Source organism: Oreochromis aureus, linkage group 7 (genome assembly GCF_013358895.1).
Source record: "Oreochromis aureus strain Israel breed Guangdong linkage group 7, ZZ_aureus, whole genome shotgun sequence".
Classification (NCBI taxonomy): domain Eukaryota; kingdom Metazoa; phylum Chordata; class Actinopteri; order Cichliformes; family Cichlidae; genus Oreochromis; species Oreochromis aureus.
The window spans coordinates 36,300,350-36,324,484 of record NC_052948.1 but is presented as its reverse complement, the minus strand read 5'-3'; the positions used below and the strand labels follow the sequence as shown (position 1 = coordinate 36,324,484).

Here is a 24,135-nt window from a genome sequence, read left to right as displayed (position 1 = left end):
TAAGTACGCAAGCAATGTGATGCTTTTTTTGGATGGGCTCTCCTCGCTATTGTTGAGCTTATCTGTGCCTTCTTAGCGAAAGTGTCCCACATGTAATGGAGTTTAGAGTGGATTAGGAGCACTTTGTGAAAGCAGCCAAAATCTTTCATTGCTAGAAAGCCCCTCGTCCTTCTCCCCACCCTTCTCCTTCTTATTCCTGGGCACTTTATGATTCCAACACTTTCATCTGCACTGCCATTTCTGTCCTGGAGGGGTATTCTTTATTTGCAGGTTCAATTTTTAGTTAGCAAAACGCTTTGGTGGGTTCAGCTGAACCTGCAATGTTTTTCACTGAATTAAATTGTGATGATAGTGAGACACATGTGTGGGGGTGGAGAGCTGATATTAGACTATGGTGGATTTTTAATTTGTCCAATTATGGGACAGGAGACTTGAGAAAGCTGAATGACACTGAGGACCACACAACAACAAACTGAGCAGAGAAACAAAAAGAGCTAGTTAGCAGTTAGCTCAATTATAAACCACTCAGATGCCTGAAAAATTAAAAATAAATCATGAAATATACTTAAGCAGCTGTCAGTGTACCAGTTTGTGTTTTGATGTAACTTCTTAGGTGTACACATTAATCTTGAAAATATGTTTACATTATGGCATTCATGAAAAATATCCTGTGGTGTTAGCATACAGGGGTATTTTTGTACCACCTCACAGCCAATCCTACCATTTTTAGTAGCTGTGTCAAGAACCAGTAACTACAGATTCAGTTAGTGCCAACTGTTTTAATACTGCACTTACAGTAATTATAGCTGGTTTAGTATTTACAATGCTGTAGTGGTTAATTTGTTGAAACAGGTGATGTGAGGAGGGTAGATGCGTCCAACAAACCGAAGGTTACCGTGCTGGTGTGATTTAATTGTTTCTTTATTATTCAAAAAATAATGAAAATATCTTTTTTTGTAATGTTAAAATATCTTTAGATAACAAGAAAAAATATCATTTTGCTGACTTTTTTGATTAGTCTGTCTACGAGAAGCAGTATACACACAAGTATTATGCTTAACTTAAGGTGTATCTGCATACTCTATCATTTATATTGCAAAACTTTTAAAACAAAAATTATATTCCCATTTCATTAATGCTAAAGAATAAAAAAAAGGAAAAACAAAAATGTTATTGTTGATACCTGTGTTTTACATATTTCGAATGCCACCCAAGCCCAAACTGTACAGGTGGTCTCGTAAACGGTTAACTGTGAGTGATTCCATAACCGAGATTGTTGAGGCTTCTTGCTGCTGCTCAGCAAAGGTGGGGAACAGTGGTTTGATTTGAAAGTGCACTGGCTTAGAGCATAAAGATGGTGGCACTGCCCTGTGGTCGTGAGGCGCGGCACTTCTGATGAGACGTGATTTGAGTCAGACGGCATATGCCACTTACACTTAACACTCGGCTGACTTGCTTTTGTCAGGAGCAGTTAACTGGAACGAGGTCACAGCTCAGCCTTTTTCAGTACTTAACCGCCCAGACCAGTGCGAGACCCTGCCTAAGCTAACGGCTCACAATGCACAGGCGTGGACACACACCAAACTGCATATACTGTACTTTCTTTCTAATGATCATACATGCATATGTAGTATTATAAAATACAATAATCACAAGAATACCTTATTTGACCCTCAGCTGCACTCAGCAGCATCTTCCAGTAGAAAGATTAGATTTATAGATTTATAGATGGACATGCATGGTCAGGTGGTAATCGGGCTTACCTACTTTGCCCTAAAAGTTATATATTTTTCAATAAAAAACTAGGTATAAATGAAAAGCAGCAAGGTTTAACTATCCTCTACATCAAAGGTTTAATTGAAAACATGATGAAAGCTTGGGAGAAGATGAACAAAAGTCCTATTCTTACAGGAGTCTCACATCCTCAGAAAAAAGCTAACCACATGTAAAGAGAGAGACAGTCCTTTATCATCAGCCAGTTCTTACATCTTGAACAACAGTACTTCGCCTCAGCTCTGTCCCGAGCATCCAGACACAATGACATACTGCGGTTACGTTTTTTCTCCTTTTTTTTCTCCATTGAGAACTTTTTTTTGTGTATTGTCAGCAAACATACTATACATAAAAGATATTGTGTGTTATTTGAAATGCATACTTTGTCTTTTATTTCGTGGTTTTGCCAGGGTTGTCAACTCATATTTTCTGGAGTTCTAGGAAGGGAGAGGTTGCAAGACATCTTTTGAGCTATATGCTCTGGGTGTGTTGCCAGACCGTAGTCGTGCTTCTTAGTATCAAACTCATCAGTGGTTATGTCTGTAGGCTTGAACTTACTGAGAAGACAGACCGTCCCTCGATCACAGACACCGCAACTACCCAAACACATGGAAGGGATTATAGGCAGTGGTTGGAACACAGTTCACACTTGCAGTGACAATGAGGAGAATTGTCTGGCTGTTGGGAAAAAGGGGTTCTTTATCATAGAACCATGGCTGGCTACCATTTTCCAGACCCAGTCTGTACCCCTCTGGATTCTGTCCTCCCACTGAAACCTCGCGGCAAATCCTAAACCAACAACAGACCAGTGTCTCACAGTAAGGCTTTCAAAATACATATTAAGCTCGACTGTTTCTGGACTCAAACACACAAATGTGAAAAAGGTGTAAATGTTTTACAAGAAATGGAACACGCGTTTAATAAATTATAAATGAGCGGCGGCTGTGATGTCATGTGCCACTTTTCAGTACATCGTGTTCAGGCGTTTGTGTTGCTAGGAGCCCGAAACACAGCACATTGAAGCGAAGGAGGGAGAGAGAGAGAGAGAGAGAGAGAGGTGGACCTTAGCCCCTTTCTCTGTGGGAGTAATAAAGGTCCCTTCCACTGCTGTGGTCTTTGATGGACTTTGCATGACATCATGGCTCCATGGCTGTAGAAAAGAACTGTGTGTAAGGTCTTAGGGGAGCAATCAAGGCTCTCTAACGCCAATCAAAGCTTAGATGTGTTAAGGAAAACTTAGAAACCAATGTAGCGCTCACTTTTTCCCATAGCACTATAAAGGTAAAGATGCAGTGCAGTTCTGACGGAATTAAAGCAAATGATTAATACATTGTGTTAATGGGGAGAATGCAGATTTTACAGAAAATAGTTTGACAAAGAGTTACGTTAAAGCCCCTCTCCTTTGTTTGCTCTTTATTAGTGATCTTATTTTTCTTATTTTTTCCATTACTTTTTATTTTACAAGCCTTCAATAGCTGATGGATTGTGTGATAAAGCTTGGGCCTTTGTGTGTTCTGCTTGTGTCGGGCCACACAGGAGTTGGGCCATTTAGGAGGTAGGAGCTATAAGGGATTGAAATGCTAACATTAGGCTTAAGTTTCACGGTGCAGCCTCATAGTGCAGGCTCTAGACATTGTCGTTTGAATGCCTTGAGGGCACACTTTTATTTTAAAGCTTGAAATAATCCCTTCAGGGCTTTAATTGCATCTGCTGGTGTGATATTACAGCAACTCAATGCAGGCTGTGGACAGACATGTACACTGTGGTATGTCTGCGAAGTGTAATGACACTTACTGTATGACTAATTCTACTTTTGTCACTGCCCAGACGCCTGTAAAACTTGAAGTCATCCACAGATATTAGTCATTTTATATTTATACACTCTTTACAGTCCTATAATAAATTATTTTCTTCAGCATCCATAACTAAAAATGAAAGATGTGTTACACAAAGAAGGCAAGGCTGACATTTTCTATGAAAAGAGTGTTGAAACAGATTAGTTTAATCTTGCAAATGTCAGATGTTCAGTATCAAACCTCATTCTGGCAGAATTGGTGTTGATCACCCAACATCTTGTTTAGGATTAGGGAGCTAATCAGTCGGAAACAGTCATCAATAAAGTACTTGTTTACTTGTTGTCGACCATGGAAAGTAAAAGGGAATCCAGTTGCCTGACACTAATGCTATTACCCAAGTAAAAGACTCATCATTTAAAAGCAGTTGGATTTGTCATCACATTATCCGCCAAACGGTGGAAAATGGAAATATAACTAAATGACTTGCAAAACACTGCTAAATTCATTGGTGGTTTTACACTGAAATGGTCTTTAAATTGCTGCCAGATTATGCGTTATTTGATAAAAGACGTATAATTTAGTTCATTTTTATGGTGCACAGCAGGAAACGCCTAAAAAGCCACGCTGATAATGTAATCACTAGAGCATTAATCTCTGGACTGGTGCCTGTCTTGCAACTAAAAATATGTCTTTATCCATCTCGAAGTGAAATGTAAGATAGAGACCCGTCTTTACAACAAAGAGGACATGCCAGTGTATAGTTTTTGCCATATTTTCTCACATAGTTTGTGATATGGGAATACTGAATGGCAGACAACTCAAGCGCAAGTGGAGCACATTATTCATACATTTTCTGTAGAAATGCATCAGTTGCAATTTTCTTGCCAGATTTTGATTTCCAAAGTCTGACCAGCTGACTAAATTAGAAAAAAAGTCCAAAATACATTCAAACTTGTGCCCCCATTTCTTGTTTTTCTTATTTGATGTTACAACATATTGCAACAAAAAGAACAGCTCAGATAAATCATTAAAAGACTTTGTAGTCACCTAAGTTTATTTTCAGTGCTATCAAAATGAGGAAATAGGAAATGCTACATTGTTAGATTGTTGGCTGTTGGCATTTGCAGTTTACATAATTCAATTTGTTGTGTTTAATTTTTTATCTTTTGCACGGCATAGTTCCATCTAGCACAGATATTACAGTTGTTGTGACATATTTTCCTATATTTAGTTACATTTCTGGACAAGTGCATGTCAAGCTATGATGGATTAGCACAGAATCTTATATATCTGAGATTAATCAGCCTGTCACAGCCTGTCAAATACATATGATTCTAGTTGCTAGGTGATCATTTAGTGCATCTCTAATTTTCAATAGTCAGGCAGTATTACAGCATGTAGCTCATTTTATCAGTTAGAAATACTTGTTTATTCAAAGGTTGCAAAAGCAGTGGGGTTTTTTTTGTTTTGTTTTCTTTGTTGTTGTTTTTTTCCCTTGGAATAACACAATTTTATCATTGGCCATTATAAATGTATATATGCAGAGTATTTGCATTCTAGGTCACACACTAATCAAAAAATAATAATTCAAGTTTTATGCTGCATATATTTTCTGAATTTCATGCAAACTCAATCAAATTGATTATTAATTAAAATAATTATTGAAACTAAATTTTCGTGGCTCTGATTAAAACATCGTTGGGTGGCACCAACAATTTCTCTACGCAGGAAACACCCTGGCTTTTGCTGTATGCTCATCAACACCCACGCAAAGCCAGAACGACACAGTTACACATGCACATGGAGACAAAATGATAATGCACGCTTGTGCTTGCATGTAACTCCATAAATGCATATATCCACATAGACACATAGATCCACTCATGCCGTGAACCCACCCCTGTATGTGCAAAAACTCCAATAGATTCCAAAAGCACTTAGACAAAACACGTGCCCAGCAGTGCCATTCTGAGGTGAGACAACAGCTGAAAGTTACTGTGTGTATTCCAGCTTCACTGCTGCAAGGCTCACTGCTTCCATAGCACTGATAGGCTTAATATCCTCTTTTTTTCACTGCAACAAAAGTTTCTGTCAAAACACGCACACACACACACACACACACACACACACACACATAAGCTGGCAGTGCTTGCAATGATTCATTTTATCTGCTATGGCACAGCATGGGGCGAGTGTTAGAAACCTCCAAGCTGTCTGGAATAATGTCTGCTTCTGCTAAATTCTACTGGGAGAGAGTAGGGAGAGCGTTTTAATAGAGCTTAGTGACAATAATCACGGAGCTATTTTACAAAAAGACATACTTAGGAAGGATTTATATTTTGTAACCAAAGGCTTTATTAATGGTTGATAAATAATGTATGTATTCACTTAATAAGCTATTAAAATACATAAACTATGGCCACGTTGTGATCCCATGTGTAAGTGAGGGATCTTTTTTTTATTTTTCATTGATTCCTTTCATTTGCTGAGACTTTTGAGGGAGACTTAATTATTCACTGTTATGCTAAAAGCCTCCATAAATACAAGGTTTCCACATGCAATCATCAAGGCTTCAGCTAAGTAAGCAGTTCAAAAAATAGTGACATTATTGTTTCCTGGTATAGCTTTGTTCTTTTTGAAATAGGCCAATGCAGTGACTATGTAGGTGTGAATATAATGGTAACACGGTGCTTTTTAATTGCTGCGTATTTATTAAGCATAATGTAAGTACAATGTAAGTACACATTATGTACTGCAGTCTTAAGAAGCATAAAGTATACAGACATTTTTCCATTACATAGGCCAAAAAATGTCTTATTGACAGTAATTCTGAGAGTGCTGGATGTAATCATGATGGTCATACAGTGCATACTGTAATAGCTAGAATTCGCCTTTCCTTCCTGTTTCCTCATCCTGAGCATGACTCATGTAATTTGCTGTTACATGACAGGACCTATTCGCAGAGGATCCCAGAGTTCATCCACAAATAACTGCATGAACTATGCTGTGCATGTGTCCGTTGATTAGTTTTTGTTATGTGAGCTGTGTGCGTTCAAAAAAGGTGTCTTTAAGATCTCTCATAAGTTATCTAACTGTGACTAAAGCCCACAGGCTACAGAAGAGGGGTCCATCACCACATCCTCCCTGTGTGAAACCTGATACCCCATCTCTGTTGATGCATGTCAAGATAACGCTCACACACACAACACAGTGATGAGAGGAAAGTTCTCACTCATTCCACCCATGCTTTGCAGGAGTCCCAAGATAAGTGTGCTTTTGGAAGGAAGTGATTGTCACGATGTGTCAGAGGTGAAAGGGGACTCGGGGTTATCATTAGGCTAGATCATTACCTGATCCCCTGTCCTCACCTCTCAGTCGACAGCTGTTTAGGCTTCATCTCATGTCAACAGCAGATTTGTATCAGGTCCACTCACACTTCCTTGCTTTTACATTCTAGCTGCAGATAGTTTCAGTTTCATGCCTTAAAGCAGAAACAAATTAAAGTTACAAAAATTAATAATTCTTAAGCAAAGCTCAGTAGAGGGAGCGAAACAAGTGTCAGGAGTGTGATCGGAAACAGTGGGTTGTGAAGTAGAACATTCAGTTCCTGGTCATGTTGTGCCGCTCTTTAATGGAAAACCTTATGAAGAAATTCTATAAGGGCGTTTTTGAAAAGACCCAGTGAAGATAACTTTCTCTGTATTAACAAAGGTGCCCTTGAACAGCAAAGTAACTGAAGTTCCACATGAGGATTGTGCATTAAGGAGTGGTGCACGAGGATTTGATGTCTCCTTTTGAAGTATCTTTACGAGCAAACTCGGTGCGCTGACTCTCTGAATCGAGCTAAGCTCATCTTAAGCACAGGCCTCTACTGTCTCTACTCTTCTTTCTCTTTTGTCCTGTGTTCGCTCAGGGGCCGCTCCTTTCTTTAGATTTCCACCGTCGTGTATTGTCATAGAATATTAATAGTTCACAGGGGCTGTTCAGCTGCCAAGAATATTCTGTTATTTCTGTTAAAATGAATTATGAGTAATGTGAGCTGCACTAATACAATTTTTTTCCTTCATTGTTATTTTGTTGAACTATTGTTTTTTTGTTTTCAATAATAAAATATTATAATTTATTGTATTGTCATTTATCTTTTTGTAGTATTTATTTATTATTTATTTTTTGAGATATCTTCACTGGTTCATGATTGGATTTTTTGTACTTTTTAACTAGAGTATAAATTAGTGTAATAAAGGCCATGATGTACTGTTTTTGGCTGCTGTCACATAGTAAAAATTTGTTTTTGCTTAAAAATGAACTGATTGCAGTTTAATTGGCCAATTCCAATTTTTATTTTCAAAATAAAATGAATTATTAAACTACAATTTGTACTGATTTATGTAACAAAGCAAATGTCAGGTGCTTAAATCATTTTCCAGTGCGTTTATTCCTTTAACAGATAACAGGGCAGGTGCTTCATTGTCAAATCTTTTCTATTTCTCACTTGTTTCCATAAATTTCTGCTTTCATCCTTTGTTCTTACCACATACCTTAGGTTGCTGGCTTGTGTCTCACTTTGAGCTCTGGATAGCTTTAGTTTTAGCCACTTTTCCTTTGTAGTTTTTTTAAAATGCACAGGGGGTGATCAGGTATGTGGTTTGTTGGTTTGAGCGTTTTTGTGGTGGTGTGTCACAGTTTACTTTGGGTTAACTTCCACACTAACATGATAGTGTGTGGCTATAAGCGTGTGTGTGTGTGTGATTTACCTGCACCATTGTGTGCATGTTTTGCACCCACAAAATGGACCAGTTCGTAAGTGTCCATACTGGAGGCTAACTGGTCAGAAATCGTCCCGTGTTGATCCCGATTGGTGCACCTTTAGTTTTTTTTTCTTCATTGTAATGAACCACACATATCTGTTGCTATCATGAGCCAACATTAAAAAAAACAAACACTTGTTTGACATAATGTGTCATAACATTTTTGTAATTCCAAACCAAAGTAACACTTATAAATAACTTTTTATGTGCTGTTTTTTATATATTTCCATGCAGCCGCTGTTACTTTCTGTCACTTTTCCATTCATATTTGTAGAACTATTAATTCATCACCTTTAGCCTAATGTTTGAATGTTACAGCAGTATGCTGTAGCCAGCAGGTGGCACAGAACATATAATCATGCATATCAGTTCAGTGCAGAATCTGACACCCTCAAGCAGACACAGACCCCCACTGTGCTGGATGTATCATTGGAATGCCCTCCACAACATGTTATGTAACACCCGCAGAGAGAAAAAAAAATGTGTAATTTAGTTAGAGCATTTCAGGTCTCTTTTGTTTTGTACATTGTTCTGCAGGGAATCATGTCTTACGTTAAAAAGTCTTGGATTTTAAATGGCCCTCGTCTGTTTTAAGCTTTCTTGTCCTTAAAGTGTCTCTTCGGTGTCTAAGGCGAGGCTTGTCAGTGGGGTTTCCCAGAGCTGTACACACAACTGGCATATCTCCCTGCAAAGGCTCACATGTGTGTGTGTTGTAAGGGCGGGTGCATATATTCTATTTCCAGAACTAGTCCTGAGCCACTTTAATCTCCCTGCCTTGTCTCCATCGCCATGGGCAGAAGGAAAAGAAAAGCCCCCCCCTAGCCTGCCCACCCCACTGTTGGGGAGCAGTGTTGCTGAGATTGAGTTGCAGGTTCACTGAAAATAGATTGTAAGAGGGAAGAATCTTTTCTGTCAGGGAGATAGAGGGTTTGATAGAGACAGTCTCAGTAAGGAAGACAGCTCTGTTAGTGCTGCACTCCAGGGGAAAGGACTAGACTCAGGCGTTTAACTGAGGTAAGACCTCATGATGTGGGTTTGTGCATGCATGTGGATAAACTTGCATAGATGTGGGTGTGTTCACGTGCTGCCAAAGTGATGCAGGTATATCCCTGTACCGTCTTTGTCCTGCAAATTTGAGGCTATATCCAAACTAATATCTTTTCTATTTATTTTTTTCACAGTTACCACTAGCATCAACACTAGGTCTTTGTTTTAGGACCCCTTAAACCATGGTGTTCCACAGACTGTGTGACAGGCCCCCTGGTGGGGCATTGAACCACAGTGGGAGGTTGGGTTTTTGGCTTGCTTGGATAACCAGGGGAACGATATGAAAAGAAGTTCATCTGAATGAATATCATGTTATCATTTAATGATGGAAAACAAACAGGATGTTTTTCTTTTAAATGCAGTTTTGAAGATATTTATTTTAGTAAGATTCTGCATGGATTGGTGGGGCTGGAGTTGCAAACTTTTTTTTGGGGGGGGGGGGGTTGAAAGTTTGATAAGCTCTGCTATAAGTAGATACACAATGAACACTGACATTTTTTTAGCTTGAAAACCAGATACAAAAATTATACCAACTTTTTCTGGCTGATTGCATCTGGTAAGCCACTGCATATCCTTCACTGATTCGCCACGCTCCGATCATGTGGCCTTATACTGGAAGAAAACAATGACATCAGCTTTGACTCCCAGGAGTTGACTCAGATATTGAATTGCATGCATTGCTGACCTTTAGTGTCCAGTGAAATTCTGCATTGTATTGTGTTTTTCTGCAATGTTTCCTTTTTAACCTTTATTTGATGTCTAAAGTACTATAGGAAGCTGTGCAGGATGGCAACCTTTTTTTTCCAACTGAGGCTGTCTGTGTATGCCTGTGTGTGTGTGTGTGTGTGTGTTTGTTTGTGTGTGTGCATACAGTGTGAAGCTCAGGCCAGTGGTGAGTGCCAGGGTGTAAACTAAACATTTCCTTATGGTGAAAGGGGGTTTAGCCTTTTTAACTCACTCATCCCTCCCTCCCAAGTTAATCCATCATTCACACAGCCAAACATTCTAACTTATGTAAGCTATAATTTTGAAATTCAACTCAGTTCCCCAAGTTCCCATGACACCCCATATGTCACGCTGAATTCTCTGGAAATATGTGTAAAATGATGCAGGAGACATCTAGCATTTCCTATTTGATGTGATGGCAAATCACCATGGGCTTGAATATTTCTCTCAATGGAAGCATGGTGTATTGTAGCTTCCAGCAATATGTATGTATTTGGCACAGCTAAGAAATTTTTTCAGCATTAAAGAGGGATCAGATTTTAGGGTGTGCAAGCTTTTGAAGGTGAAATGCCACAGTGGCTTGTATACACTTTGTGTGCAGTGCAGGTGGTATCTTGGCCATGTGTACTTGCAATTTGAGTATGTAGTTATTTACATATTTACATATAAGCTGCATATAAAAGTCTTTTTGTATGCATGTCTTATCTGCCTTATCTTTATGATACATGATCTGTAAAAATACATAGTGAAATAAAAATAAATTAAACTGATATATTGTCCATGGTTCTAGAGGAGCTTTGTTCCTTGACTTTATTATCTTATGAAACATGCTGATGAGTTCAAATATGGGAACTCTGGACTCGAGGGTTGTTGGAGCTTGACCCTTCACTAAAAGTCAGTATATCTCAGCTACAGCTCCTTTGATTTTCAGCCCATCTGTTTCTTTTAAGTTCTCAGTATGATTTTGCTTTTAACAATATGTGGATCAAAAGTCCATTTGGTGTTCACCGAGACACACGTGTGTATCCAGTAAATCTGATTTAGCAAAAAATCACTTAAAATATTTCTTTTCTTTCTTTTTTTTTCCTGAAAGTTTTTTAAGTCTACCACCTTTACTCGTGTACTCTCAATAAAAACAGAATAATACCCATTTTAATTTCAAGGCATTTTTAGCTAATATCCTAATTAGTTTCATGTATAATCTAAGTGATATTTCTTTGAATTGTAGCAATGTAAACCTGAAATTCTGTAATTCTCAGTTATAAAGATATCACACAGCTACAACTGGAATTGTGTATTAACTTACCAACATCCATATTAACTCAGTGGCTGTTTGGATTATGTCCTGTGCGTCTGATACAGGGCATTGTTTGCCCTGATGTATACTTTTCTATGTTCTTCCATTATGCTCCTAATGTACTTTTGTCAGATGAGTGTAAACACTGCTTAGGGTGTGTTTTAGAGTGACAAAATATGTTAGCCTTGTCATTATAAGATGTAAATGGCTTTTCTGTCATTCCTAATCCCAGCAGATATAGACAGGGTTTCTCTGCAACAGTATGAACTTAATTTTAACTCAGAAAGTGTTTGTGCTATAAGACATTTCTCATGTGTGGTAACTTAATAAAAACACATCTGGCTCTGCTCTGCCAATAGTGTTCTGTCTCTCATCCCTCTGTTATGAATGTGCCTGTGGAGAATCTACTTGTCTGACTATATGCAGTTTTCCTTCCCCCTTTCTTACCCCCATGTAAAATTACTGTGGTTTTAGCACAGTCAATCAGACTAGTGCTTTTACTTTTTTCATGAAGTGATTTTTTTTTTTTTTTTCACTAATGGTTGGCTTGTTTCTGTTCCATCCACTATATTTAGTGGATAATTTATATATTTCCCCTTAACGTTTATCTCCTCTGGAAACAGCGTGTAGCTTGTTATAATAATTAGCCTCCCCCTTGCTTTTCACTTTCAGCAGAAAGCAAAGAAGGGTCATTTTTGGATGAATTTTATCAAAGCTTCTTCAGAGAGAGAGACACAGGCAACTATTGAAGTTAGACTTAGCGCTGCAGTTGCGCTGCTGCTAAAACAAATGCTGTCTCTTTATTCTGCTGTACTGTTCAATTTTGCAGTAGAGTTATGCTAGTGCTGAACATTTTGGAGCCAGCAGGGCTTGTTGAGAGCATGAATAAAAGAGTTCCTGGGGTTGAGTGGTGCAGGATCCTGCTGCGCCGGATTTAGATCTGAAAACGAGGGGAACAGGAGGGAGGGGAGAGAGAAAGGGAGAAATGACAGAGGAAAAAAGAGGTGTTGCTAGGGCTGCTGACCATCTATATTATGCATCGGTAGTCTTAATATGCCTTTTATTTTGTACGTTTCAGATTGTTCAGTACTCCCTGAGTGACATGACTCCAGTTTCAAGTAATGTCCTTATTGTGTATAATCTTCTTGGCAAATTTGACCTTAAGCTTATGTAATTTATTTGACGGTGCTTGTGCGATGTTTTGAGTTTAGCGGGCTGCATTGTGACTTGTCGGCGTGTGTGTTTTTGTGTGTTGATGTTCCAGCTGAACTCTCCAATGAACTCTGTCAGCAGTACGGAGGACATAAAGCCCCCACTCGGCCTCAACGGCGTGATGAAGGTGCCTGCCCAGCCCTCGAGCACAGCTCTGTCACTCACCAAACACATCTGCGCCATCTGCGGTGACCGCTCCTCAGGTGAGTGACATCAGACTGTGATGACTGTCTGCAAAGGAAGCATCAAAATAATTCAATGTCAGAATTGACTTTCTCAGAAATCTTTTTGAAAACCGTAATGGCTAAGGTTATTTTCATTGGAGATTACTGTTTGTAAAGGTAGGTATGCGAAGGGGGAAAATCAAAACATAGGAACTGGAAACTTTCACAGAGAACATCTGTGCAGTGAACAGCAACACCAAGTTCACTTGGGAGGATGTCAGTGGAAATGGATGGGGCTTCTTGGACTACACATTTTAGAGAGAAGCTTCAAATTGGAGTATATGAGTTTATAGGAGCACTACACCTCAGGGATAAGAAGGGGTTTAGAAGAGTAGAGGGGAACAAGAACCAGAAACACACAAGAGAAGCACCTGAAATATGTAGTTACTCAAAAGGGGCCTTCTGATGTCTGCCCCCAACTGGATGCAGTCACATCCAACTGGATGCAGTCATATTAGAGAATAGGCAGGCAATGCTAACTGTAGGACTTTAGTGGCTGTGATGCACTTGTGTTGAAGCTGACAAGAGTAACTAATGGCAAAAACAAATGCGTAGTTGGCTCTCTGTGTCACAGTCGAAGATATGTCTGAATAAAGCAATGGGGTCAATGGGGAAAGTAAAATTAACTTGTGTCTGAATGATCGGAATGCCATTGTTCCTCAACGGATTGATGAACAATGAATGTTGCATCTCCTGCATCTAAAAAAAAATTAACAGCTGCTTCAACAGTGTGGAGCAGACACAATGGAGTCACCTCTACTCCACAGTATTTAAAATTCTGGGAAATTCCCAATAATCATTTAGAACTCCAGATGAGAGGTGAAACGTCTTCAAGTAAGTCCGTTTAGCACTGCTTTGCACTTAGGTGACTATTTGAACATGTTTACAAATCACTTCCCAATCAGAAATTTCCAAGAGTTTTATGCAGTTTTCTAAAAGATTGTAGGGAGACTTGATATGAGATGGATTATTTAAAAAAAATCAAAACAGCTTAGACTGCATGACATTGCACTGTTTCCAATTAAAATAAAACAGGACTACACAGCATCTTGCCCAAGCCTGGGCTCTAACCACATGGAGAAACCTCCGGAGAAGATCCACACATGAACTTCGGTCAGAAAACGGCCCCACAGTGTGCTCTGGCAGAACTACATACTGCAGTTTGTTGCAGTGGGAGAGCTTCCTGGAAAGACAACAGTCATTAGAATTCTTTAAAAATCTGGGCTAAATGGCAGGGAAGCCAGAAAAAAGCCACTCCTGAAGAAAAGCATGTGAGGGCAGCAGCAGAAACGCACATGAAAGGAACCTAAATCATGTGGCAAAAGATGATCTTGATTGGATGAAACCAAACCTTGAATCGCTTTTTTACTGAAACAAGAAAGCGCTATGTCTGAAGGCGACCATGCGCAACTCATCATTCATCCCTACTGTGAAGCAGTCAGTACAATGAATAGTGGGACAAGCAGAGGCAGATTTTGGAGTTTCCTGATTTTCATTTCAACACAGTTAAAGTTCAGACACTGGCAAATTATACTCAGATAGAGATACAACAAATATTCTACAGTGTGTTCAGGAGTAACAATGTGGTTTTTGTCTTGATCGTGGAACACTGGACAAGCTGCTTATCCTCTTCGGGATATTCGAGGGTGCATGGGAGTTTGCCCAACCAAAGCGTGTTTAGTGCATTTGGAAGAGGTATTCGACCACATGCCTTGGGGCATCTCTTGGGGAGTGTCATGGGAGTATGGGATCTCTAGGATATCCTATAGTATTTTAGACATCTGGCCATGTGGCCCCTGTAAAACCACTGTCAAAGCTTTCTTCACATTTCTAGCATTAAGTCAGACTCATGCCTGAATGGACGTGGAATCTGCTAGTGTTACTCTTTGTGACAGTGCTACCTGGTCATAATTTTTGCAGATGATGTGGTTCTTTTGGTTTCATCAGACAGTGACCTCCAGGTCGCACTAGGGTGATGCAGGACTTTTAAGTATTTCAGTCTTGTTCATGAGTAAGTGCAGAGTGGAGCAGGAAACTGAGAAGGGGATTGGTGTAGCAGCTAGAGCCTTGCAGATGTTTTAGCTATTGTTTTGTGGTGAAGAGAGAGTTGATCTATGTTCCTACCCTCATCTGTGGCACAAACTGGCAGAAATTAGAGTATACCAGCCACTCCTCCACTTGAAAAAGAGTCAGTTAAGGTGTTTTGGGATTGTGGCTAGGATATGTCTGAGGTAAGAGGTTCAGGAGGAAGCCCTGGGAAAGACCTGAGACTAGACAAATTACATTTCTCGGCTATCTTGGAAATGCCTTGGAGTCTCCCTAGAAGAGCAGAGACAGGGACCAGGAAGAAGGAGGCCTGGATGTCTCTCGTTAGACTCATGGCCCCGTGACCCAAACATGGATAAGCAGGGATGGACGGATGGATGGACAGATAGATGGGTGGGTGGATGGGTGGATGGTCATTTAAGGCTATTTTTTGATTAGTCTCTGAAAAATGGTAAGGATAACAATAAAGCAAAGTCAATATAACGTGTTACAAGAAAAGGCATAAAATTCCACTTAAGTCTGGCACCCTTAGTATTTCTGTAATCTTTTTTTGTCCCAAATCAAACTTTCTCACGTTGCACTTTAGGTTGCACAATTGTAAATAACCTTTTTGGCTTCTCAAAGAACAATAGTTGCTCCAGAGTTTTCTTAAACATCGGCTATCATTTAGCCAACTTCTAGCTTAACCACCTGAACCACAAGAACATTAACCCTGGGTGAACAGATAACCACGGGTTAACTGTTCGCCCGTGGAAATGACTCTCACAGCACTCATCTTTGTAGAGTTGTCTTAAATCTCTTTTTTTCCCACACTGCCAACAAATAACCATGTGTTTCAATTTTTTCAGGGGATAACCATGAAAAGTTTGTAGCCTCTGGATAAAGGTGGATATCTAATTCATTGGACAGTTTTACTGTCATCCTGCGTCATTGGTGCTGTGTGCACCCAAGGGGGAAAATCAAAACAATGTTTAATAGCAAGTCATGCTTCATTTAGCTGTGCTCGGGGGCTTTATTTATCTTCTCTGGTGGTCTGACCCAGCAGAGAGCTAACAAAGAAACAGTTTGATCAACACTGGAGAAACCAAATGGACTACATCCGTCATAAATAACAAAAAAGAGCTGTTAGAAACAGTGTCAGACGACACCATATTAGAACGCCCCCCCCTCACATATTCCCTTTAGTGAGCCACTCTTTTCCTTTTCCTTCACCACCAAAGGGTTAGGAGAAGGGTCTGTGATCATAATTTTTATTTTGTTCTTTCAAAGTGTTTCCAGTGTATTTGTTTGTGTTATTGTAACCACAGAATGGTAAATAACATGTTAATGAAGTCACAGCAAATTCCGTGAATGTGTTGTAGTTGGCAAGGTCATTGGTGTGTACTAATGAAGAAGCAGCAAAGCAGCCAACTCAGCCAATTCCATGTGTACTGTGTCACCTTATGTTTCCAAAAAAAAGATCAAAAACTAAAATTAAGCAAACAATCTCTTTTCCATTTTCCTCAGGTAAACACTATGGAGTCTACAGCTGCGAGGGCTGCAAGGGTTTCTTCAAAAGGACTGTCCGCAAAGACCTGACCTACACCTGTCGTGACAACAAAGACTGTGTCATTGATAAACGCCAGAGGAACCGCTGTCAATACTGTCGCTACCAGAAGTGTTTAGCCATGGGCATGAAGAGAGAAGGTACAGCACATACCGTTGAGGATAATGTCTCACTTTCCTTTCCTTATCTTTATTAATCTTCTTTTTAAAGGCTCAATTTTGGGGGAGTGAGTAGCTGAGGAGTACAGTCAGAAGTCCATATGATATGTATTTTTGACATTTTTGTGAGTAGAAATATACCGAATTTTGAGATTCCAGAATTTTGGGGTATTCTGAATTTGGTTTGCACTCAAACTGCTGGTGCATTTGACACTGGCGCACAAACGGTATTGGAGTCATTACTTGAAATGAAAGTGCAGTACATAACTGTTGCACTATTCAATATATCAGTTTCACATTACTCATCAGTAATGTGTTAACAGTATAGTTAACGATATAACTTAAGCTACACCAAAACAAATCCCTAATCTAATGAGGACACACATACGATCTTTCTTTCAGTATTTATGTATGAACACAAAGCTGGAAAAAAAAAGCAAAGTTGAAAAACACCCCAAAGACACTTCAAAGCAATTGCCACAGCGATTCTGCTTTAATTCTACCATGCACAGGCTGAAAAGGAAGCTACAGCGCTGCGAGCCTGACTGCTCATCACTGCCTTTGTTACCTGTTGAAGTTCAGGGCTTGGCTGCTGGGCTGGGGTCAGCACACACTCAAATTAATTTCTGGGTTCTAGCTTTGCGTTAGCATGCTGGTTGCGCAGACTTTTGCAAAGAGCCGAAGTTATGTTTGTAGTACAAAGCTGTTGTTTCCTTCCTGGATGCAGTAATGTCCATCTCCACTCATCAAAAGCTGAAGACCACTTCACCATTTTTCTGCTTCTAAAACAAAAACTGAAATGATCTGATTATAGCACAAGTTCACAGGAAAAAAAAGAAAGTTTGATGTTTTATGTTTCCCCCTTTCTATCTGCCTGCCATGTAGATAGCTGAAGAACTTTTAGTAACAACGTCATTTTAACAGTAATCTAATGATAGAATTTAGTACAAGAGCACGTTACATTACTGTGTTACTGAAGAATGTAATTTCATTATAGTAACACATTACTTTGGAATGCATTTCACTCAACACTGCACACAAATACTCATTTAAGCTACGACTTCATTAATGACAGAGCTTTCAAAATAACCCAGAAGTTGACATAAAATACTTTGACATGTCAAATATAATCCTTCCTTTTCGTTGCAAAGTTTCCACTTCTTATAGGCCAAAGAAAACAAAAAACAGAATACTTTGATAAACTTGGCAAGTGATGCAGAGCTGCAAAGACCAACTGTATCTCACCCAGCAAGCGATGTCAAGGTTAACTGACGTCATATGTTAGAGACACATCAAATTTTTAGAAAACCCTGCATCTCAAATGAAAGAATTTTCTGCTTGCAGCATTAGTTTTCAGAATGCATTCATCTGTTGCAGCGCCATGAATCAAACATGGCTGTGCGTGGAAACCAAATGAGGGTTTGTGAGAGCAGGCAATCCACACGGAGACTTCAACTTCAGCAATGTAGACTGAAGAAAAACATTCTCGGTTAAACTATGAAACTATGCGAGTTTATGTTTCCACTGTATTTCCTGGAATCCTTTTTTTTCTTCTTCTCCTTCTAATGATTTTTGGATATTTACATGTGGTGTGGGGAACAGCTTACCTAGTTATTGTAAGCCACCTCATTTTTCACACAGTGCAAAAGATGGATGCTGTACTTATGTTGCAAGATATGTGAAGTTTAATCAGAGTACTCCAACTGGATGATGTCTTGTAATTGCACAGCACGATGAAAAATTTGCACCACATTCCTAAAGTTATAAGCTGCTGATGGTGTGCACATAATGCTGTCCTTTTGGAAAACATTCAGAGATTCGATCAGCCACATGGGACGAAATATAGGGCCTATTATTCGAACCCAGTTTAAGATCATTATTCAATTTCTACCATTATTCAGTCATTGTTCAATGTTAATGTTATTTTAAAAGGAAACCATTGCCTACACATAAATAGATATTTATTTTACTGGGACTGCAGACTTTGACCAGAGACTTTGAGCTTTAATTCAAAAGGTTTAACAAAAGTGTTCTTTTACCTGTTTAGGAATTACACTCATTTTTTTCCATAGTCTCCCATTTTCAGAGGCTATTAACATGGACTGGGTCTGTGCAAATGCAAATCCCATTTTTCTTGAAAACAGAATCTTCAGCTCCATCTCCTTTTTTCTTCTAAATCACACGTTGGTCTTTAAGACTAACAGATTTAGACGTCTGCAGTCAGTCTTTGTCGGATTTACGGCATAACCAACGTAAGTAGCTAACGCCGTTGCCATCATTCATGCTTCATTTCCGTGGTGTTAATTGCCTTGTGGTCGAGCCCCAGTGTTTTATATGTGGTGCCAGCCACCATAGAAACAAATAAACTCCCAAGACTTTTTTTCCCACCCTCCTGGGTGCCAATTCTTTGTTGTTGTTGATTTTTTTGAAGCAAACATAATTTTCCACTTCTTTGTACTTTCTTGCCTGTCCATTCCAATAATTTTGGCAATTTCCCTCCAGGGATTTGCTGACATCTGTGAGTTCTTATATTAAGGCAATGATTATTAATCTCTCTGATCCATTCAATAATGACAGTAAAAACACTGACTCACAGTCACATGGAAGTTGTTGCTGTTATAGCACACAATGAAATTAAGACTATCAAGTTCTGAATTGGAACAAGAAACTGATGTGCTGCACATAGAGTTTTTAGCTATTTCTCATGTTTAACCCTCGTCCCTTGTTGGGCTTTTAATATTCACATTACACAAACAAAAGTACAACACTTAATTAATCAATTTCACGTGACTATCTGGTGTCGTTGTGTTTGGATAATAATTGCCTTGTACTTCCGAGTGTTAAAGAGAAAAACCACCCGAAACAAATACATAATACAACTTAGGCCATGTCCACACTAATACGTTTTCGTTTGAAAACGCATCTTTTTCTCTCCGTTTTGGCCTTCCATCCACACTAAGACGGCGTTTTCGGTCAAGGAAAACCCAGTTTTGAAAACGCTCTCCAAAACGGATACATGTTACAGTTTTACAGTTTTACAGTTTTACAGTTTTTGCGTCGCAGTGTGGACAGCGAACCCGGAGACTTTTCGAAACGATGACACATTTTAGTCATGTGATGCAGTCATGTGACCAGTTAAACCAAGATAGCGGAGGGCATTATACAGCAGTTTTGTTTGCGCTCAATTTTGACATCCCTATTAAAGATTAATATCAATTTGTACATGCTTCAGATAGCTTTTCTTCAAATTCTTTCATTCTTAATCGCTTTTGCAACTTTGTACTTTTGTGTTACTCGCAGCAACAACTCCACCTCATTCTTAGTCCATTTAAAAAACTCGGTGTTTTTCCTCGACATTTTGCTGCGACATTTCAAAGAGCCGGAAAGTAAATAAACGGCAGACAGAAATGAGGCAGGCCGAATCGTCTTGCGTTTCACGCATGCGCAGTACTGGAACGTAAGCACTTTCAGCCATTTCAATGTGGATGCACAACTCTGCGAAAACGACTGAAAACAATAGTGTGGACGTGGAGCGTTTTCAGACAAAAACGCCGTTTTCAAATTTATCCAGGCTAGTGTGGACGTAGCCTTAAAGAAACACATCCCTTAAAACTCCAATCAGCCTCAACCAAGCTTCAGTTTTTCCTGCACATACTGACTTCAGTTGGAGCCAAGTCTTTCAAATTCTGACTCTTCAGTTCTCATTGAGATTCTGGGATTTGGTTGCACTTCAAACCAATGGATTTTTTGGCTGCAGGTTTTAACCTGACTTATCTTGACTTTGGGGTGAACCTGGGTACTCTGGGTTCTGCTTCATTGCCTGTAATCGTCCTTGCTCAAAGGAGAATCATTTTGATGATCCGTTTGTGTGCTACACTTTATTCCCTCTATTTTACCAGTTCTTAACTTTGCCTTTTTTTCCATTTCTTTTTTGGAAATAGATTAATGGCACATCTTGAAACATGTGTCTGCTTATGAGAAAACCTCACCCATGCACTTGTTTTTATATCAAGTTCTCATGTCATCTTCAGCTTCTTCTTCTTCTTTTTTTAATATGGCTATATTGGCTCAAAGCAGTTCAAGAAACCCAGCAACACAACGTGAACATTGAATTGACAGATAGCTTTTGTAATTCATTATGGAGCAGCACAGTAAAGCGTCTCCAGGGAATGCTTACAGTGGGGTTGAAAATGGTTTTGTTGTCTGAGGGGAAGAAAAACATTCTGTGAGGTGTGAATTTTAACACTCCATCTAGGTGTTAAAAATATTAGCCCTTTCAGCGGTGCTGTTAAGCACTCTTTTGCACGTTGAACAAGTCAGTCACTGCCTTTCTTCATCAGGGCAACCATGTTTACTGAAAAGAGTGCATAGATTACACTACTTGATGCTTGGAGATGGCTAAGAGATCTAAGGATGCAAAAACAGCAGCATGTGTTAACCAGGTGTCTGTGGGTGGTTACTGAAGAAAACGCAGTTAATGAGGAGAATAGGTTTCTTCTTTTCATCGGTATATTTTGGAGGATATTCTATCTAAGGCCATTTTTTCCTGACCTTTACTTGGCCTCCCATCTCCTCCCTCTTGTTTTTATTTATGTCATTGTTGGGCTCTTTACCCCTTTCAAGGATATTATCATTTACTGCCTTCTGCCTCACTTGCAATGCTGCCTAAGCCTCCCCGTGCAGCCCGGGGCTGTGGTTGGAGAACACGGCAACAGTAGCCCAAAAGGCTGAGCGAATCCACAGAAAAACAGGATTAAATGAATTTATGCTCTCCCAGTCAGGAGAGTAGAGGAGGAGGAGGGGAGAATAAAGCTAACATGATTTCAGCCCTCCTCACCTCTCCCTGACTCCAACACAAGTATTCTACCCTTGAGCTGACCTCCACTGCCAGACAGCAGTTCCTCTAAAGTGGGGCCTCTTTCCCTCTCCTCCTCTAACAACCCCTGCTTTCCTTTCCCCCCACAACAAGACCACGGCCTCTCTGATTCGGGACTTGGAATAGAAACCAGAGTAAGGGAAACTCAAGAAGACAGATCTTCAGTCAGATCTGAAACCCCATTGTGTGCGATAGTGTATATATCTGTGTGTGTGTGTGTGTGTGGCAGTGCAGCTCTCCAGGTGTGTGTATATAAACCTGCATGCTGACTTTAAATTTCCAACAGCCCTTTATCACACAACACATTATGTCAAGAGCTTTTTATTAATCCATGGCTGGAAGAAAAACATATAAAAAAGCCACAGTACTTTTTTCGGTGGTGTTTTGAATTAAGTGAATTACAGCCTTTTGAAAAGACGGAAAACACACAGACATGCGTCTTTTTCATTTGCACTTGAGGGTGGAGGTGCGGTTTCTCTTGCCTCGGCCGCAGTGAGTCTCTGTGTCTGCTCGGCACACAAACCATTTCCTGTGTCTGCTTGCCAAGCCAATGGGATGACAGAACCAGCACGGTTGCATTTGAATGTGTTTTTAGACACGACAAAGTCTTCATTGATTTGTGCTGAGACTTTTTCTTTTTTTTTAAGATGTTCTGGCTTCCATTCATGGTGTAACAAAAGAGTGACAGGCCAAATGTTATTTATACATCTAGAAATGATCTGTGTATGTCAGTGAGCACTACGTAAAGAAGACTTATCTTTGATAAGGAAACTGGAAGGTGTCCTTGGACATTTCCATGCTGCTTTGTTGTGCATAATGCAGACCCAAGGTCTTTCTGTTTTCCATCCTCACTGCTGAAGCAATTATTGATGATTGAACTCTCTCGGCTATGTTTTTGCTGGCATAGTACATTCGGAGTTATGAACTATTCAGTTGCTTACCAAGATGCACTTAATGTCGAACACTAAATTACACACTCAGGCAAGCACAAGCAGCCATGAACAAGCACCAGATATGTATTTAGTTCACTACCGATGTAGAGCCGAATGTGGACAATTATTCTCACAAACGCAGCAAGAATTCAAGTGATTAATCAAAGGGGAAGATTCAGCACTGAAAACAGACTCAGGCTAGATGTTTGTTCACTAGTTGCAGGACCTGCGGTGCACAGTTTATTTATCACATTGAACCAAACTGTGAATGTGAACCAAAACAGCTGCTAAGCTTCACAGTTGAAACCCTATTAGCTTGCATTTTTCTTTCTTTCAATGTGTGTTTTTGATCACATACTGACCTTGTAAAACAGCAGTAGTGACCGAAACCAGTTTTGTTACATGCAGCCGTTCAGGAGGAGCGCCAGCGAGCCAAGGACAAAAATGAGAACGAGGTGGAGTCTACCAGCTGCGCCAACGAGGACATGCCCGTGGAGAAGATCCTGGAAGCCGAGGAAGCAGTAGAACCTAAAACCGAGACCTACATCGAGACCAACCTCGGTGTGCCATCAAACTCGGTGAGTTTTTTTGTGTAATGCAGATTCAGATTATATGATTTTGTGTATATATTTACACTCATAGGAGCACACACAGTGATTTATCTAGACTTACTTTGGATGGTGGGTCAGTTTTTCCACCTATTTAGTCCCTCTATTTGATACATGGTTACTGTTTTGAGTTCTTTTCTCGTTTTCAGTATTTTACTCACTTGACAGGATGATTATCTGTCAACTGTTTCATCTTGGCTGGCTTCACAGCTTCAGTCACGATCACCTGAAGACATTCAGTATTCTAATCTTGTTCTCAAGAAAACCAAACTCATTCAAATGTCCAGATTGAATAATCTCTCAGTTTAACTGGTTTGGGTTCATCGCAACTTGAGGATGTGAACTTATTCAAATATTTCTCCTTCCTCACCGATTAAACCTTTATTATGCTTTCCATGTCTGTGAGTCTGCTCGGTTCCACTTGTGTCCAAGTGCCAGAAATTTGATCATCGGACGTGACCGTGAGGGTCCGTACGGACATCCGAGTGCCCGTCTATTTTTTGTGACCTGATGGACTTTTCTGCTGAGAACTTAGTTTACAGTGCACCAACTATTCATGTGCCCCAGGCGGTGGACTTGAAAGAAATATAACAAATATAACTACTCGACCGTTTCCAGCTATATGCGTCCATGTCAGCAATGGAATATAATCAAGGCATTATCCAAACTAAGCAGTAGCAGGAGGAAGGGTTTGTTGCAGTCTGGCTAAAGTGAGTGAGTTCATGAAAGATTGATGTGTCACAATCATATCAGAGTTTCTCTTGGTCCAAAGCCAACTTGTGTGTGTTAATAGACACCATAGGCTTGTTTTCTTTGAATAAGCGAGACCCATCCAGTCGTGCACTGTTTAGTGATATAATACATTTTCCTAATTTATTTAAGTTATTTTGTTGACCCCCTGGCAATTTTGATTGGATTCCACTGTAAGAATTCGTGATATGCACCATTGTAATACCAGTGATACCAGTCATACTTAAGTATTAATTTCTGATTAGCTGGAAATTAGTTGTCATTAAAAAATGCCTTAACATTAAGCACAGGTTGATTCATTTACAGATCTTCTCTACTGTTTAAATAGGTGTGAAA

The 24,135-nt window shown here is 39.6% G+C and overlaps 1 protein-coding gene across 6 annotated transcripts in view; it reads left to right on the top strand.

Annotated features, from left to right (window-relative positions):
* Positions 1 to 24,135, top strand: part of rxraa (retinoid X receptor, alpha a) — a 106,331-nt gene that overhangs the window by 63,425 nt on the left and 18,771 nt on the right. For 3 of the 6 annotated variants that reach the window (XM_039615248.1, XM_039615244.1, XM_039615243.1), the window contains 3 exons: positions 12,703 to 12,862; positions 16,436 to 16,615; positions 22,835 to 23,019. In XM_039615248.1, coding sequence (XP_039471182.1) covers positions 12,703 to 12,862; positions 16,436 to 16,615; positions 22,835 to 23,019 — 525 coding nt within the window. The remainder of the gene's footprint in view (positions 1 to 12,702; positions 12,863 to 16,435; positions 16,616 to 22,834; positions 23,020 to 24,135) is intronic. The other 3 variants (XM_039615245.1, XM_039615246.1, XM_031739045.2) reach the window with 3 other exon arrangements.